The following is an 18,182-nucleotide window of genomic DNA, read 5'->3' as shown; positions in this document are numbered from 1 at the left end:
AATTTTCTTTTTCACTTTCACATACTGATTTTATTCTAACAGTCGTTGTTCAATATTAACTCTCCTGATCATCTGCCACTCAGGATGCCATAATGGCGTCTCCCTCTACATCCACAGCGCCCTCCATAACGACATCCTGTATCGCGGGTGCGAGACTGTCCATCTCTCGCAGGGTATATTCCACCAAGTAACTTTCGTCCACGAGCTCGTCCGTCCTCCTGTAATGCCTCTCCGTGTACACCTTGAGCGCGTTGAGCACCTCCTTGAGACTCCTCTGCCCGCGAGCCCCCTTAACCGAGAGGTTCGAGAACTTGGACGCAGGATAGCTTCGTACGAGCGTCCAGAGGATTCGCTGAGCCACTGCCGCTGTCCGCGCGTTTGTGTTCCAGTCTCGCAGCCTCAAGAGCAAGGTAAATATCTGCTCATCGGAGAGAGTGGCGAGCACGTGGTCGACCGCCTTAAGTCCGCAGAGACTGCCCTGCTCGGGAGTGCTGGAGGTCACAACAGAAGTGAAGAGGCTAAGCAGCCTTCCGGGGTGGTTGAGCTGAAGGGCGAGCACAATGGCCTCACGGTAAGAGCCAGCGTGAATGTGGTTCTCAAGTTCCTGCTCTTGTTCGATCAGCTTCTGGGCGGCTTCTGTGGCAGCGGCCTGGGACTCGGAGGTGGTGTCCTTCCAGAAGGTGACAATGGAGTCACCGTCACCAGACACAATGGTGTTGTCGGCGGAGTTGACGGCCAAAGCCCATATACGGTCTTCGTGGTTGTCCAGCGTGCACTCAGCTTCGCCCGAGTTTGCGTCCCAGACCTTAACGAGGCCATCGCTGCCAGCACTGGCGAATTGAATCTGCTTCTTGCCCTTGCCCTCAGGCTTCGGCATGTTCAGCCAGACAACCTTCAGGACACTGTTGGAGTGACCCTCGAATGTCCTGATACAGGTGTAGTTTGTCAAGCTCCACAGCTTCACCGTCTTATCCGCACTGCCCGTCAGAACAACACCCTTGCCGGCCACCTGGCCCTCGTCTCCCTGGATGGAAGGACATTGGGAAGGTGCGAATCTAATAGACCACACGCCTCTGCGGTGACCACGCAGAATACCTTGAACCTCACCTTCCGCCACTGACCAGATCTTGACCATTTTGTCCTGCGACGAAGAGGCAAAAAGCTGGTTTGAAGGGTGAACATCCATCGCGTTGATGTCCTTGTCGTGTGCCTTTCTGGTGAACAAGGCACGGGATCCCTTCTTTCCTTGCTGAGCTTCTCTTGGAATATCCCACTTTTTGACTGTTTGATCTTGGGAACCAGTGAAAAGGAAGGGCGGGGGATGGCTGAGAGGGTCCTTGAACTGTGCCGACGATTCTGGGGGTGGCTGCTTGGGCAGGGCAACAGCACCAACTGATTCGGTGTGGCCGGTGAACGTGGCATAGCATGTATAGGAGTTGTTGGCGGGGTCGACACGCCAAAGACGGGCGGTGTTATCCTTGGCACCCGTCGCAATCCAATATCCTGACCAATCGACATCCAATGAAACGATAATGTCATTGTGTCCCTTCAGCAGAGCCAGGTCCTGGCCAAAGTATGTAGAGTTCTCTGGCTTTGAGTCGTCCTGAGAGTCCTTCACAGATACGATACGGATATCCTCGGCATTAGTGGCAAGAGCAAGCAGCGAGCGGTCTGGCAGGAGGTAGCTCAAGTCGATGATCGAGTCGTGAGTTCCGGATATCCGCCTGAAAGGCTCAAGCATCGAGCCCTCGACATCGTCCTTCTCAGGTACCGTATACAGAGCCAAGGTGTGGTCTACCTGGACGCACAAGATGAAAGGAAGCTCAGGATGGGAAACTGCGCTGACGATGCCCTCCGCCTCGGCCTTCGCAGGCTGGTCCTTGGTCAACTCACGACCAGTCTCGGTATCCCAGATGCGGAGGCATCCCTTGGCTCCCGCAGAATAGGTCAGACGGCCACCGTTGACAAACCCAACAGCCTCGACGAGCTCAAGGCAAGGCACAATCTTCTGAATCTTCCAAGATTTTGCGTCCCACCAGATGATCGTCTTGTCTCTGCTTGCCGAAACAATTGTGTTCAGTTCGGGCGAGTAATCCAAACCTTGGACATTGGAGACATGGGAATCGAGGCTTGCAATGGCAGCGCGCTTGTGGAGATCCCAAACTCGCACTTTTCCATCCTGACTGCCAGACACGAGACGCCAATTCGTGGTAGCGCTGTCATCCTGCTCCTCTGTCTGCTTCGATTTCTTTCCTTTCTTGCCAGACTTCTCAACCTCACCGTCGTTCGAACGCGCCGCAACCTCAAAGAAGTGAAGAGCCGAAACGAGGACACTCGGGCCGCGGAAAGTGTGGGTAACGTAGCCTCCAACAATATCCCAGACCTTGATCGCTCCGTCGGTTCCTCCAGTCGCAAGAAGGGTGCTCGTTCGGTCGACGGCGAGAACAACAACGGGCGTCCCGTGAGGCTTAACGGATCGGGTCAATTTCGTTTCTATCGTTCCGTCTTCGGTGGTCTTCAAGGCGTAGATCTTCATAGATAGAGAACGGGAACAGATGATGAGATGCGATCCGGAGGGTGTTACTAAAGTTACTGTTAGAACAGAACCAAGCGTGTTGGAAGTTGGACATACAAGTGAGAGTCGAGATTTGTTCGCCATCCTAAAAGTGCATTGTCAGATATGCATTAAAATGAGATTGGTCCGGGGCGCATACTCCTTCGATCTTTGCAAGATGCTTTCCGTTGGAGGGGTTGGTCAAGATCGCATCCTCTCCAAGAGGAGTGGCCAGAATCTTGGCACCATTGTCCAATGCGACAGAGCCGCCAGTGAAAATGGGCCGAAGGACCCTTTCCGGTTCGAAAGTGGTTTTAAAAGGCTGCTTGCTCGCCATGATGCTGGTTGTAGAGGCAACTCAATCAATCGCGACAAGCAGTGTTCTTGGTGTCTAGAAATTTTTGAGGCGGGACTGTTATCGATAACGTTATCTAATCAAATGCCCCACTCTTCCTGCAGGAGGCCCACTTGAATAGCGGGAGCTCCTCCAGTTAACATCCCGGCGTATGCATCTTACATAGACTATTGCTGAAGCTTGATGCGCATTGTCTGACAACATCCTACTCCCACGTCCCCAATCAAAGAAAAATTCGTAGTCCTCTCCAGGTTGATCTGCAACATATACTGCCTGTATAAAAGGCTCGCAATAGTCTTGCACAGATGGAGAAGCGCATTCGTCTTACAATATGACGAGACTAGGCCCCTTGACGGCGCAGGCCTTGGTGAGCTTCCCCTCAGTCCACCACAGAAATTAAACTAACGTACTGATATAGGGCCGATCACCTTTTGACGATGTTGTTGAAGGCGAGGGAGAAACTGATTCTCGTGCGCCAGAGCAACAGTATGATAGCCGAGGCCGACCGATCAATCCGGAAACGAAGCGTATGAACCGCGACATGGTTCGATCTCACAACGAGGTTATGCAGGTCATAGGTGTTGCGGAGCCTGACAACACTCCGTCTTCAGCGGAAGTCGATTCAGTGCGACGATATTTCAACTATGAAGATGCTGTCGGTACACGGTTGCTCCGTTTTGGACGTGCCTTGGAGATAGGAGGAGTCTGGGGCATCAACGGCATGCGACTGCGCATCCTTCTGTATAAGCGCTATGCAGATATCTCGTTCTTCGAGCTGTTTCAATACGAAAGAAGTCAGCGCTCGATATCGAGCGCTCTCGTCACCGGCTTGCCAACTTTTCTGGGTGGACACGTCTTCAAGATGGCCACATACTACGTATATCCTTTCCCAAGAAAGAACAAGTGGATCAACGCTGGCTTGTCGTATGTCAGAGTGCATCTTCAGCTCTACGTCTTTCTTCAGAGACTAGACATCATATCTCCCAGCAAATGGTTCCCGTCGCTGGAATTCTTCATTCCAGGATCGTCCTCGTCACCCATCGCAGCCCCGGCCCCTCCCAAAGACTTAAGTGCTGCTTCGCTAGCACAGTACGCCGGCGCATGGTGTATCAACGCGATCCCATTTGTCTCCTTTGTTGTTTGGGGTCAGATATGGACTGAGGTCACAGGTCACTTGTGGCAGGAGTTTTACGGGCGATTGCCGAACACGGTGCACCATCGCAAGCCTCCCCCACCACCTCCTCCACCGCCGGCGCCGCTTCCTGAGATCCCTGAACCGGAGCCACCAAGTCTTGAACCACAGGAAGAAGAAGTGCCTGTTACTGAATTCCAGCATGATGCCATCTCGAGCGAAATACCCTCCGAGGCTAGTGAAGCAGCTCCAGTCCAAGCAGTCCGTCGCCCAAGCGCTTTCTCGGCTAGGGGAGACGACTATGGCAGCGATGACGAGGAGGATGGAGGGGTTAGCGCAACCTTAATCAGCTTCGATGTTGAGGCTACTGATTCAACCGATGCTCCTCCGGGCTTGTGGTCTGCCGAGCTTCGGCCAAGCACTGGACCGGAGGGTCCTGGATATGGTCATGCCTCGGTGCAATACATGGACACTATGCTAACACGACTCCCCGCGTGTCTGGCGTCCGATATCTTCACCGTCATTTCGGGATACATTCTTGTCTCGCCATACGAGGCTCTTGCGCTTCGGCTAGTCGCGAGGTCGTACCGGTCGAGAATGGGGCTTCCTGTATCCGATATTCATGAAGTCAACATCTTCAGTGGCATGACTTTGAGGGGTGTTACCAACTTCCTGGGGCTAGAATTCTTGCACTTGGTGATTGCTGGTGAACTATGGGCCCTAATAACAGGCCTCGCCCAATGGTTCCACCTTACGGAGGAAGAATGGAAGCTATTCAATGAAATGGATGAAGCCGAAGCCGCAGAGGAAAGACGACGACAGGAGCAAGCTGGACATTGATCGGCGGCGCCATCAGGATTGTCACGAAATTCTGAAAGGGTGAAACATGGTGTTGGGTGGGTGTTACTACGGAACAGGAGTTTGGCGCTTCCGGTTATTGCAAGATACCTCATCAGATTTGTAGTTTAAACTGCTTTCTCATAATGAACCAGAAGGCTTGGTCCCTTTCAAACCACTTGACGAAGATTTTCATAAAACTCATAATTATGGGGTATCAATAAGCACACCGACCAAGTCCGACTTTCACTCTCTACTTGTCATGGCTTCCAGCTTTGAAGGGTTTACTTCGTTGCTCTACCCTTGCCTTTCTTCAACTTTTCAGCCTTCCTCTGCTCGACAAAATCTTTTACGAGATCCAGCAGATCTGGATTTTTCCTCGCAAGCAAAACGACGTCCTCCGTCTGCACTGTTGACCTTCTGGCATGCCGACTAAAGTTCTCTAGGTCAATAGCTACGGACTCTACAAATTGTTCAGCCGAGGTCCTCATGTTTGAAGGAGTCATTCAACCTCACCAATTTGAGCCCAGACCATCTCCGTTAGGGCACCAATAAACTGTGGTGTTGCGTTGCAGTTCTGCTTGATTGACTCTTCGTCAACAATTTTGCCGACGGCGAACCACAGCGCGGCCTTGAGACGCTAAGCTTTGAATTAGCGGAGTGGACTGAAGACAGATAGCGATAGGCATTTCTAACCTCCCGCTGTTCTTCATCCATAGCGTCCGCCATTTTGTGGGCGTGACTGAACTGAGTATGAGATGGACGGCGCCAAAGACGATACCCCGTTGTCTTAACGCCCTTCCCACTTTACGCGGCAGACGCGTCGTGGAAGCCGGGTGAAGCTGCCAAGTATTGCACAGGCCTAAGTGGGGTTCAATGTTGTGAAATTTACACCAAACTGAATAATCAGAACAAAATGAAAGTATAATGGTGTATTTGGCAGTCAGAAGATTACTGCTTTGGGTCCGTAGAGTGAAGTTGGTGATCTACTAACCCCAGAATCAAAGAGTGAAGAGAGGAACCATCACATGACCTCGCGATTGTTTCGCGGAAAGAATATGACTAAGCAAGCCACCAGACACCTGTAAGCATAGTCTGAACTAGGCTACGGCCTATTCATTTGACATGGTGAGGATGTCGTATTAACTACGCTGAGTTCACTTGGATAAACATGCAGCATGCTTAATTTGGACATATAGCATTGTGATACCAGATACCACTGCGAATGAGGTTTTCATATACAGCCTCCATGTTCTCATCCCTTAGCGGACGTACAGCGGGATCGCCGAAGCAACGCCCTGTGACATCACTGGCAGGCCCCCCAAGGACCCTTGGCCAGTACTGAGCCGCCAGTACGTTTCTCCAATGCCGTGCCACCTATTGGCTCAAGCTAACGGGATTTCCCACGTGGGGCCTCTGAGTGCAATTTTGATGCCGTGCTGGCCGGACTAGAGAATGAAGGTCGCGACATTTTTCTCCGACCTCGATTCCTAACCTGCATCAAGTTTCTTTTGTTATTCCCTCAAAGCCGCCACCCCATCCGGCAAACCCGATTTGTCTGCAGCGGCTGTATTCTTACTATTAGTCTTTGTACTTTTATCAATAAAGCCCACGCTTTTTTGGCAATTCGTCTTCACGACCTACGTTGTCGCATTAACCCCACCTCATATCTCGCAACACCATCAATTCATCAAAATGGCCGGTGTCCTAGACCTCGTGTCCACCATTTGGACGCGCTTCAGCACCAACTTGCGCGGCAGTCTCGAGGGCATGACGCCCGAGAAGTGGATTCGCCTTGTCATCATTGTTGGCGCCTACTGCCTGCTTCGCCCCTTCCTGATGAAGCTGGCTGGCGGCTCGCAAATGAAGCAGCACGAGGCCCCTGTTGAAGAGTTCGAAGGCGCCAAGGCTAAGGTCCAGCCTAACACCCTCCGCGGCCAGGTCGAGATCCCTGAGAACAGCGACGACGATGACGAGGACGCCCCGGCTTCCACGACGTCGACCGATTGGGGCAAGAAGGCTCGCAGAAGACAGCGCGAGGTCCTTAAGCGTATGATTGATGCTGAGGAGAAGAGGCTTGCTGAGCTGCAGGAGGATGAAGAGGACAAGGATATCGAGGAATTCTTGGTCAAGGAGTAAAAGTCGCAATAGGGATAGGGGTAATATTGAGGCGGCTTCTTCAATGGCGTTTACCGCGATGATCATATCGCATTAGTAATATATCCTGATGCTTCGCTGGCTACTGGCTTTTACTATGATCATGGATATCTGGGAATGATGCGCGCAATGATTCAAATCCTGCGCAAGAGGTTGGGAACGTTACTCATGCAGCTCTCGCTCTGTTCATTCTATTCGACGAAGTCACGGTGGCATTTGAGCATATGCCTTCGGGCTCAGTCAAAGTGCCTTCCTGCTTTAGACTTCAATACGACTTGAAAGCCATCTATCGGTGCCTGGAAACAGAAGCATTTCTCAGCTAATCAAGGGCAAGCTTACATGAGAAATATCTGGCTTGGAGTTGGATCTTCATGTGATACTGGCTCGCAGCAAATGCCCACTGTCAGTTTTACAATGAACAATTCAGTTAACACGTATGACCCAAGCTTGAACAACATCGATTTGCCATTATATGTACAAATGTAATATCACAAACTCAAGAACGGCTGCAAACTCAAAGAACGTCTTGTTGAGCGTTTTGGCGCCCCAAGGAACGATTGGACGCTTGGGCCAAGTGGTAGTGCTGACAGGGGCACATCCCTCCACAAAATCTTGAGCCCCCTTGTCCGATCCACCAGTCGAACTGCATTGGTGTTTGCTTCGAGAAATCGGCTTCTTTGGCGCCTTCCGAACGCGTCTCTAGAAGCAAGGGTTCTGGAATCTTTCTTCTCCAGAGCCTCACATCTTCGACGTGCGCGTCTTGCTATCGCCGCGATACTACTGGAACAGCAGCGCGAAAGGTTATTTACTTGTCCGCGGGCCCAGTTAGCACTGTCAAGCAGATACGACGAACGAACGCCGTCGGGCTAGCGACACCATTTGCGACATCGAAATCAGCGGCACTGACGAGCGCATTCATCAGGCGCTCCTCCCCTGATCGGGGCAGCTGCACAAAACAATTATGGCAGCTTCTGCCCTCTCTGCAGCGATGGCATCTGTCTCTTCTACCGACCCTGCTGCGAAAGCGACGTCAGCCGACAATCCTCCTGCCCCCAGGAGGTTTAAGGCTTCTGATCTTCCTCTCCCCTCTGCAACTCGAGCAGCCATCGACTCCCTGGCGCACAGCTTCAAGAAAAAGGGAGGCTACGATGCCATCCGAAAGGAAGTCTGGGATAAATTTGCTGCAAGCGTTAGTTTATTTCCACCTTCGATCTTTGGTAGTCACACTAATAAACGGTGCAGGATTACGAGGCCCAAGTGACAAAAGCCATCCTCGAAGTCGCCGAACAAGAAGTCCAGCGAAATCCCCAGCAGCTCCTCACCCTCGATCGCGGCAAGGCTGCTGCTTTGATTGACGGTGCCCTCGAACGATCCGGTGTCTATCAAAAGGCCGAGCAAGTTATAACCCAACTTATCGACAAAACTGCGATCGAGGAGCGCATGCGACTGTTGCGTCGTGCTGATATAGGCGAAGAGGAAGCTATTGCAGAACAACAACGAGGGTCCAAGACGGACGAGGAATATCATGCAGACACCATGGCGAGACGAGCTGAACGGGAGAGAGTCCGCGAAGAACTGAGACAGAAGGAGCTGGCGATTGAAGAAGAAAAGCGCAAAATAGCTCGGGAAGAGCGTAAGAAGATTGAAAAGGAGCGTGAAAAGGCCGAAGAACAGCGCAAGGCTGAAAGGGATGCCCGGCGAGCTGCTAGGGAAAAGCTCCAGGCTGAACGAGATGCCGAGCGGGAAGAGCGTCGTCGGCAAAGAGATAGAGAACGGAGCCGAGACAGGGACCGCGAAAGAAGCCGGAGTCGGAGCCGCCGCAGAGACAGAGACAGAGACAGAGACAGAGATCGCGACAGGGATCGTGACCGCGAGGAGCGCGATCGTGAACGCCGTGAGGAAAGAGAGCGAAAGCGCAAGGAGCGACATGAGGAGACCGAGGAAGCTAAGAAAAAGCTATCCCAGGAAGACATGAAGAGGCTTGAGGAGGAAGCACTTGAGAACCTGCTTCGCGAAAGCAACCGTGGAGCGGCTAAGCAGCCAGAGATGGAGATCGATGAGGCGCTGGCTCCTCCTCCTAGAAAGATGGCGCCTGCGTCCGCTATCATGCCTCTCAAGAAGGTGTCTTCACGCGACACAACGAAAGCTTCAAAGCAAGAAAAGGTTCCTGACCCAGGCAAAAAGGAAACCAGGGATACTAGTGTGGCAGCCACAACGAAGGCCGACAACACTGAACAACGGAATGGAAGCCGGACCCGGAGTCGGTCAAGAGATGGTGGAAAGGATCGCGACCGTGATCGAGATGAGGACAGACGCCGCCCTCGAGATGATGACGATCGTCGTAGGCGCGATCGCCGCTCCAGGTCTCCTCGACCTCGTGAACGATCTCGCGATAGACGTGATAGGTCTCGTTCGCGTTCGAGGACACGACGTGAACGAAGTCGATCACGAACACGCACAGAGAGACGAGACAGGACCCGCTCCCCTTCACGTACCAGAGTCCGACGTGATCGTAGTCGGTCACGACCACGCCAGGATCGACGTGATAGGAGTCGCTCTAGGTCTCGCACGACCAGAGATCGCAGTCGGGACCGGCCACGCGCTGACAGACGAGATAGAAGCCGCTCGAGGCCTCGGACTGAGCGTCGAGAACGAAGCAGGTCCCGCACTCGAGTGGAAAGAAGAGATAGAAGCCGTTCACGCTTGAGATCCGACCGGCGTGACAGATCCCGCACGCGATCTCGAGCTCGTGTGGATCGTAGAGATCGCAGTCGATCTGCACGAGCTGACAGGCGCGGGTCTATTCGTCAGGAGCGTAGTCGTTCTCGTACAAGACGCGATCGTTCCTCTGATCGGACGAAGGACCGAGATCGTGAGCGTGATCGCAGAAGCCGGTCTCGATCGCGTCCCGCATCTTCAGCTGTGAGATCCTCGTCAAGATTAGGCAAGGAAAAGGATGAGAGAGAGGCGACGAAGATGGACGAGGTCAGAAAACGAGAGATAGAAGCCAAGGCGTATCTGGCAGCACAGCGTGAGGCCCGGGAAAAGGGGATGCCAGTCCCTGGAATTGACGACAAGCGAAGCGCAGGAGATCGGTCTCCTGAAGCCAAACGCAAACGTGACCTCGATGAGATCGATCGATACGTGCCTCCTGGCAGAGACAGGGAGCGACCACACGACCTCGCCAGGGACGACCGCGATGATCGCCGCCGCAGCCGATCACGCAGCAGAAGCCGTGCGAAAGACCGCGATAGAGATCGCGAGAGGGACAGGGACAGAAGAGACAGAGATCGCGACCGTGATAGGGACCGTGATAGGGACCGTGATAGGGACCGGTCTAGAGAGCGAGATCGTCGAGATCGCGACAGAGACCGAGACCGTGACCGTGACCGCGACCGCGACCGCCGAAGTCGAAGAGATAGGAGCCTATCGTCGCGTCGGGACAGGAGGGAACAAAGCCGCAGTCGCCGCAGAAGCCGAAGTCGCTAGGTGCCTTGGGGCTCCGTTGGGACCGAGGCCGCCGTGGATGTCGTTGTGGATATGGAACAACATCACAAAATACATCACTATGGGCCATAGGAGAATAGTCCGGGCTCGCATATGCGAAAAGGAGCTCTACTGGATTTCCTGGCAGCAAGTATTAACGGTCTTACTTTAGTTAACGGAGAGTAGCTCCTTTCAAAGTCATGTAATGTGCAATACCCCTAAGAAGAAGCATTATTTGTTTGGCCTATGCATCTTTTGATAACGCAAATCCTCCTACTACTTGATAGGGTTAGGATGACAGTGTGTCACTCACTGCGCCCCACATACGGCCGCCCAAACTCAAGTCCGGGTCGGCCGTTGGCGGCGAGAGAAGAGTCGGAGCGGCTGTCGCGGAGGACTACCGGAGACGAACCCCGAGCGACCCTGAACCTTGACCCAAAATTACCGGAACAACAATGGCGAGGTGCTACCGAGTATATCCTGAAGCACGGGGGAGAGTCTTTCCTGAAACGGGAACGGCCTGTTATTTTGCATTGGTGAAGAGTGGTTATCAGGAGTCATGGTCGGGATGACAGCGCCTAACACGAGTCAAGAACCGCGAGCGTCAGGTTTGTACAAACTTTAAAAGTGTCCGCGGTAGTCCGTCCTAATGCGTTACTCGTATGTGCTACGGGTTTGAAACACCGTCCCAGCCCTGTTATCCAAAGTTTGCCCTGCTCGATGCCTTCACATCTTTTGCTGGTGTCTGTCTTGATCTCGTAGTCAGTCGAGAGGGGAGGACTATCTGAGTTTGCCAATATTTTGTGTCTTTAAACATTTGGAAGAGAAAGCTATGAGTGTATTATACATTTTTGTCGTAGGTCAGCAAATGTTGTAAACTTACAGTGACCTACTTATGCCCAATCACTTCGTTTCCACTACCATGTAATACACTTTTTATTCTGTATTTATTTTAGTTGTGATCGGACGAGTTTACTCGGGCTGTGTGGGTTCGAATGGGAAGTTACCCGAATTAGCTGCCACATACTTTCTACGTACTAGTAGGACACGGCACTCAGTACAGACAGGTCGGCGTCCAGCGGAATGTGGAGAGGAGGGTGAGGTTTTTTGGCTTGGCTAGGTACGGGCGCATGGGGCGCACGTCTCAGGAAGTTCCCGGGCATTCCCTCTGGGGAAAAACCTTATTTCGTCCTCTTTGGAATTGCTGTTCCAAAGTCGCGTCTGGCTGCTTGTTAAACGAAGCTGGGTGTACAAGCGACGGCTTCATAGAATTCTATGGTGGCGTGATACACAGGAGTTACTTGTACGATGGTTTTTTCTGATTTTCTTTTTTTCTCTCTGATATTTTTCCCGCCTTATGCTTGATGTTTAGATACCTTGGTTATATGTAACACTACCGGCTCATAAAGTGATACCGTGCTTTTTTTTAACAACATGTGAGGAAAGTCTCTTATACGGTGCTCTCCGCAGCGTGTAAACGACTCATGGTACGCCCCAACGCCTGCCATCCTGTCTTTGTTTGGTTATGTTCCGGACGTTCCGAATACTCTTCATTTGTATTGCCCGACACCGGTCTTTTCCTAGTCTGTTTTATTAGGCATCATAATCCCTGAAATTGGCATTTGGCGGATCTCGGTCCACCAGAAATTTGAACTTTTCAGGGTTGCGCTTGATGTAGTCAGGAATGTCCTGGTTGTTCTCAACCCGATCAAAGTGTGAATCTGGTCTGCGGAAGCTGCGAGACGTTAGCCCATCATGTTTTTGCGGCCCATCCGAGCAGGATAGTGAGGTTCCCTTACATGTCAAGTCCTCTCCGAGCAACCTCGACAATGTTGTCTGGGTCCTTGAACTCGGGTTTGTTATACTCAGAGTGTGAGAACGAGTTGATCTTCTGCGCCATCTCCTTGACCGTGCTGAAGCAGTAACTGCAGTGCCATCCACCGTATGGGAAGTGGTAGTCGTTGGCATTCGAGCGCAGTTCATCCGGCAGCACCGTATCGGCGCCGCGGTAGACCGTCGCTTGCGGGTGGGCCCAGTCATTCCGGGCAAGCCATTGGTACGAGTAGTAGTAAATCTTGGAGTGAATCGTCACCCGCTGCGGGATTTTGCAGTTGCGCAGGGCACGCAGGACATCGGGCTTAGGGATCTCGTCAACGTCGGAGACGATGAGCACGTCGTCTATTGAAGCCGCCTGTTCCCCCTCCAGCCCCGGGATGACCTGATCATACATGGCGTTGCGGCTCTTGGTCTCGCGGTCCCAAGTCGAGCCACTCTTGAGCGCGTCGAGATCTAGCTTGCGTACGATCATCTTGTCGTGCCATGGCTTGAAAAGGTCCCAGTTCTCCTTGATGTATAGCGGCTTTGAGTGGTCCGTAAACGTCTTGTCGGACTCGATGATGACGAAGTAGTCTACGTATGGCGCCATCTGGCCCATACGCACCTCGAGCATCTCTACCTCAGTGTTGACGAGCAAGAGGTCATATACCTTGCGCTTGCGGACGAGATCGTGGTCTGCGGGCTTGAGGCGATAGTGGTCGCAGTACTCTGTGGCTTTCTCGAGCGAGAGTACCTCACTCTTGGCGAACAGAGAGCCCGGTTTATTGGCATCGTATGGCGCGCCATGCGGGTTGGTGATCTTGCGGGCTTGGTCCGCGACTTGTTGGTGTAAGTCAAGACGCCAGACCAGCCAGACGAAGACAACAGAGGCGACGACTGCCAGATACTTGATCCGGTGATTTGAGGTTGATTTATTCATGGTTGACTGCGGTTTGTGTGTAAAAGTAGCCTTGGCGGCCGGTTTATATCATAAAAGACAGGATAGGTTGCCCGAGAGAGGCTCGTTCCCAATGAGCTTGGATAAAAGACAAACGAAGGAGAAAGCGTGGCAGCAGGGAACTGGATAGAAAAGAGAAGAGCAAGACAGTGCTTTAACTAGGAGAGAAGTCAAGAGAAGGCATGGGTCTATGAGAGAGGGGCATGGCCTGAACTTGCTGAACTTTGAAAAGGTTCATCAAGTATGTGGTGGCCTAAGCTCTTATCAGAGTTCAAACCTGGAGCAGTGTCAAGTCGGTCTCGAGCACTCCAAGATCAACCCATAGCAGACTCGGTTGCACCGACAGGCATGTCTAGAATGTCATTAATTCCAAGAGGCAGTCGAGCCTCTATGATATGCGTCATATGCCGCGTGCGACTTTGTCAACCCATCTATCACCATCTTGTGATGTATCCCAAATCTAAAGCATTGGTTAATCCCACACAGGACGTGAATGATTACGTCAACTCACTTTCATTATTCCGATTTAAACTGTTAATATAAAAAAAAAAAAGCTAACAATACAATTAGGTTTTTGAGGCAAATATAAATTCATCACTGGTTGTTGCTTCAAGATGTGCTGCTTCTGCCGTTGAACGACCACTCGGTCTACCACGGACGAAGTAGAAGATGTGCACATGGGCAGGTGTTCATGGCTGTAACAAACGAGAACGAGATAGTGTTATCTCAGTGACAGACGCCAAGGTCAATGACTAGAAGCAGGCTCATGGCCTCATTTTTCGGTGCAGATCTTCACTCAGCCATAAATATGCACATCTTATTGCCTGTGTGGTGATCGATTCCATGCCCGTGCGACTGACTGTAAATTAGGCGCCGGCGGTTGATCTTTCCAAAGACCAAAAGTGTTGGTGGTGGCAGTTGTTGGCGCCTCGGGAACGGGGGCAACCCAGGGGTTAAGCCGGAAATATACACGATAGGTTGAAATCAATTCTGGGCCCCATCTGGCTTCCCTCATCCCATCGGTTCATACAATTAAGGGTCTCTTCAAGTATCTGTATACACCATTCCAATCCCGAGTGAAAGAAGATCTGAGACAAGGAAAGGAAACCTCCCGAGACGAACCAATCCAGCTTTTTTTTGGCTGAACTTCCTTCCCTGGGTCTCACTATAATTATTCGACAAACGAAACGGACAAAGGAAAAAAAAAAGGAAGCCATGCCTTGCCATGACGCCAAACCAAACTGGCTTTTTCCGGCTTAGCGAATGGATGCTCTTAAACGGTGCCGCCCCCCTGCCTGAGAGCTTAAATTAAATCAAACCTCGATACTGGAACGGAAGGTACCTGCGTAGGGTGGCTGGGGTGGTGGTGCTTTCTCTCTCGGCATCCGCCGCTGTTAAATGATTTGGTGTACTGGGGGCCTGGGTTTGCGGCATAGGCACCGCCCTAGCACCACCTCATCAATACGATGCAATCGCGGGGCCACCCCAAACAAACTTTCTATGCCTGACTGGGAAGGGCAAGCAGAAGATGAAGGAGAAGCGTCCCCTTTCCTCCCTGTCCGAGTATGAGAGTGAGATGTCTTAACCCAGCAATTCGCGCGTGTCTCTCTATTGTCTTGAATCGCCTATCGGCACTCCGTACCATACTAAGCTCTTACTTGCTGCCTCACAACTGCCTTTTCCTCACAACCAGCCCCCTTCACAACTCTCATCCAGATCGTCAGCAGTACCGTTGGTCAATCAGCCAGCCAGCCAGCCGCACTCACGCCTTCGTCTGAACACCTTGTCTTCATATTGCCGGCGGAGTGAAACTGTCGGTGACACCTATGCTTGCTAAGTCGTTTGTGACACATGGCAACGCCTTGCACGAGATGCCGCGATGCCTTGTCGAAGATGACAACTAACTGGAAATCGATACAGGTCGACTTACGTTAACACGAACCAGGGGTTCTCAGCATTCTGGACGTTGGCTGACCGGAAAAACCTCGCCTGGTCGGTGCTTGACTAGTAGTCAATTACTTGCTTGCTTTTCCACCTCTCACCCGGCTCTCCTTCCCCAGCTTCTGCTCTCACTCTCCCCAAATACGGAATCACTCGTGCGACTGCTTTCGCCGTTCCCCCAACAGCAACTCGCAGCGAGGTGTCCGAGGTGACCGTAAAGAGCCTAAGGACCAGGGGTTAACAGCGACTATTTTTTCCGTACTAGTGCCCATCAACCACCTCCACGTGCCCACCGCCGCCCGGCCTTAGCGGTCTCCATCCAACGAAAGTCTCCTTTCCGCCCCCTCAATCAGCCTTTTTTCAGGTCCAGGTCAGCCCGCCGGCCCCAGTTCAGAGAGGTACGCGCCTGCATATCATCGAGTACCTCGTACCTACACCCGTTGCCAACGGTACCTAACACGAGAAAAAGGGGACGGGGGTTCCTGCGCCGCAAAAGTCCAGTGCCAAACGGCGCAACGACCAACAAGGCCAGGCTCCAACCAATTAACCAATTGGTCCCTCGTTTGCTTTGCTTCAACACCTCTACCTCGCTGCGCGCTCTTTCGTTTTCACCTTTCTTTTCTTCCGTAACCTTTCTCCATTCCCTCCTTGCTCCCTCTCAGCCCGCGCGGTTCGTGGTGGAAATACATTGCCCACCACTACTGCCCAACCACCCTTTCCTCACCCTCCATCACTTTTTTTTTTTGGTTCTATTGTTGGTACTTCTCTCGCCGCGCCCGCTCTTTTGCCATATTTCATGTCCTTCCGTTGACGCGTGGAATCTTGCTTCAATTCCTGGGCAATCGCCGAGTTCTCCGGCCCACACCCGCCCGTCTCCGTCGCCGTGCCTTGACACCCGACTCCGAAACCACCGAACTCCGACCTTCTTGGCCTTTCTTGGATACTATTCTTATTCACTTACCACCCCATACGACACACTTGACACATTCCTAACCTTCGCCATTATGTCCACCCTTCCGACGACGGAGAAGCCCGTCGCCTCAAAAGCTGCTCACCCAGCCTTCTTCATCGCGTACGTTGAATCTTTCTCCTTCCTGGCCTCACACTTCTGCTTTGCAGCTCATCTGACCGGCCCCTAGAAGTTGGATCTTCTTCTCAAACCTGACCATTCTTTTCAACAAATGGCTGCTTGACACGGCAGGCTTTAGTAAGTATATCTCATTACCTCTCATCATCTTCAAGTTCACAATAGCTAACCTCTATACAGAATATCGTACGTAACTTCTCACTACCGCAAGTCAACGATGCTTCATGTCCTTGGCCCCTCTCACTTGTTTCATTGACTGACGCCTCTCAGCTGTCATACTTACGTTCTGGCATCTCGTCTTCTCGACCTTCGCAACCCAGGTGCTGGCGCGCACCACCACCCTTCTTGATGGCCGCCACAAGGTCAAGATGACCGGCCGCATCTACCTGCGTGCCATTGTCCCCATCGGCCTCTTGTACTCCGGCTCTCTCGTCTGCTCTAACCTGGTCTACCTCTACCTCTCTGTCTCCTTTATCCAGATGCTCAAGGCCGGCGCCCCCGTGGCTGTTCTTTTCATCAGCTGGATCTGGGGCGTTGCTGAACCCTCGATGCAGACCCTCTACAACATCCTGCTTATCGTTGCGGGTGTGGCGCTCGCCTCCTTTGGCGAGATTGAGTTTTCATGGATCGGTTTCATCTTCCAGATGGGTGGCATCGTATTTGAGGCTATTCGCCTCGTCATGATCCAGGTCCTGCTCAAGGGCGATGAAAGCGCGCAAAAGATGGACCCCCTTGTCAGTCTGTACTACTACGCGCCCGTTTGCGCTGTTATGAACTTCTTCGTCGCCTGGGCCAGTGAGTTCAGCACCTTCAAAATGGAGGACCTGCAGAAGACCGGCGTCTCCATGCTGCTTCTTAACGCCAGCGTCGCCTTCATGCTCAATGTCTCAAGTGTGTTCCTGGTAAGTCACCCCCTTACGGAAATTGACTCCATCTTCTTCGGCCGCTAACGAACCCAGATTGGCAAAACATCGGGTCTTGTCATGACCCTCACCGGCATACTCAAGAACATTCTCCTCATCATTGCCTCCGTCATTATCTGGCATACAAGTGTCACCTTCATGCAGTTCGTCGGCTACTCTATCGCTCTTTTCGGCCTCGTCATTTACTCGACCAGCTGGGAGCAGCTCAAGACCTTGGGCCAAGGCACCGTTACCAGGGTGCGCAGCGCCTGGAACTCTCAGGCCCTTGACGAGGGCCGTCTGTCTCCGCTTGTCCGCCGCGCGATCTTCTTCGGTCTCCTTGTGATAATCACCCTCATGCTTGTCGTCGGATTTGCGTACAAGGGCAAGGCGGCGCCAGCGGACTGGCTAACCAACGTCAGCTCTTCGAGCCGCTGATGCAACTTTTTTTTTCTCTTCTAATTTACTGTACAAAGCGGGGAGTTTCTGGTACGTCCATTGAAGATCGGAAGTGTGTCAAAAAACAGAACCCAAAGGACCACGAGATGACATCTTGTGTGTCATGTTTATAAGCGCGCCTGTAGGATCCAGGCCGTTGTGTTGACGTAGTGTATATCATGAGCAAGCATTTTAGATATACAGCCTTGGAATATATGACAATGAACAAGTATATGGCAACGAACAGCGACTTTCGTTGACGAGGGGAACATTAAACAAACTGGATCCCCCACAGCCACCCTATCATGCACGACGAAACTCTGCAGGCCAAGCCTTACTAACGGCAGGATTTCAACAGCAACGTCAGGCCATCCACCCTTCTGTCTCCTCGCTGCAAATGAGGCAAGCGGGACATACGTGTTAGTAAACGTGGAAAGTTTGACCTGACCTGACCTGCCACCCTCACCACATCGGATTTCTGCTTCGCACACCAACGGATATCGCGCAGATCTCAGTCAGC

At 52.2% G+C, this 18,182-nt stretch overlaps 7 protein-coding genes across 7 annotated transcripts; 4 read left to right on the top strand and 3 right to left on the bottom strand.

The window, feature by feature from the left end:
* Nucleotides 1–79: 79 nt before the first annotated feature.
* Nucleotides 80–2,891, bottom strand: CTRU02_201582 (U3 small nucleolar RNA-associated protein 13; the record flags this gene model as incomplete). The annotated part of the gene is made up of 3 exons (XM_036729047.1): nt 80–2,583; nt 2,633–2,660; nt 2,715–2,891. The coding sequence occupies 3 exons, from the start codon at nt 2,889–2,891 to the stop codon at nt 80–82; spliced, it is 2,709 nt and encodes a 902-aa protein (XP_036579198.1).
* Nucleotides 2,892–3,240: 349 nt separating this feature from the next.
* On the top strand, nt 3,241–4,881 carry CTRU02_201581 (uncharacterized protein; the record flags this gene model as incomplete). The annotated part of the gene is made up of 2 exons (XM_036729046.1): nt 3,241–3,276; nt 3,328–4,881. The coding sequence occupies 2 exons, from the start codon at nt 3,241–3,243 to the stop codon at nt 4,879–4,881; spliced, it is 1,590 nt and encodes a 529-aa protein (XP_036579197.1).
* Nucleotides 4,882–5,162: 281 nt separating this feature from the next.
* On the bottom strand, nt 5,163–5,607 carry CTRU02_201580 (uncharacterized protein; the record flags this gene model as incomplete). The annotated part of the gene is made up of 3 exons (XM_036729045.1): nt 5,163–5,341; nt 5,395–5,518; nt 5,575–5,607. The coding sequence occupies 3 exons, from the start codon at nt 5,605–5,607 to the stop codon at nt 5,163–5,165; spliced, it is 336 nt and encodes a 111-aa protein (XP_036579196.1).
* Nucleotides 5,608–6,573: 966 nt separating this feature from the next.
* On the top strand, nt 6,574–7,017 carry CTRU02_201579 (trafficking pga2; the record flags this gene model as incomplete). The annotated part of the gene is made up of 1 exon (XM_036729044.1): nt 6,574–7,017. The coding sequence occupies one exon, from the start codon at nt 6,574–6,576 to the stop codon at nt 7,015–7,017; it is 444 nt and encodes a 147-aa protein (XP_036579195.1).
* A 979-nt stretch (nt 7,018–7,996) lies between these two features.
* On the top strand, nt 7,997–10,524 carry CTRU02_201578 (arginine rich protein; the record flags this gene model as incomplete). Its single annotated transcript, XM_036729043.1, has 2 exons — nt 7,997–8,224; nt 8,278–10,524. The coding sequence occupies 2 exons, from the start codon at nt 7,997–7,999 to the stop codon at nt 10,522–10,524; spliced, it is 2,475 nt and encodes an 824-aa protein (XP_036579194.1).
* Nucleotides 10,525–12,114: 1,590 nt separating this feature from the next.
* CTRU02_201577 (glycosyltransferase family 17) lies at nt 12,115–13,276 on the bottom strand (the record flags this gene model as incomplete). Its single annotated transcript, XM_036729042.2, has 2 exons — nt 12,115–12,256; nt 12,321–13,276. 2 exons carry the CDS (start codon nt 13,274–13,276, stop codon nt 12,115–12,117), a joined length of 1,098 nt encoding a protein of 365 aa, XP_036579193.2.
* A 2,963-nt stretch (nt 13,277–16,239) lies between these two features.
* CTRU02_201576 (DUF250 domain membrane protein) lies at nt 16,240–17,662 on the top strand (the record flags this gene model as incomplete). The annotated part of the gene is made up of 4 exons (XM_036729041.2): nt 16,240–16,307; nt 16,375–16,448; nt 16,593–17,224; nt 17,282–17,662. The coding sequence occupies 4 exons, from the start codon at nt 16,240–16,242 to the stop codon at nt 17,660–17,662; spliced, it is 1,155 nt and encodes a 384-aa protein (XP_036579192.2).
* Nucleotides 17,663–18,182: the final 520 nt, after the last annotated feature.

The sequence above is a fragment of the Colletotrichum truncatum genome (genome assembly GCF_014235925.2).
Source record: "Colletotrichum truncatum strain CMES1059 chromosome Unknown Contig_0001, whole genome shotgun sequence".
NCBI lineage: Eukaryota > Fungi > Ascomycota > Sordariomycetes > Glomerellales > Glomerellaceae > Colletotrichum > Colletotrichum truncatum.
Note: the sequence above shows the minus strand (reverse complement) of the source record. Positions and strands in the feature narration are given on the sequence as shown.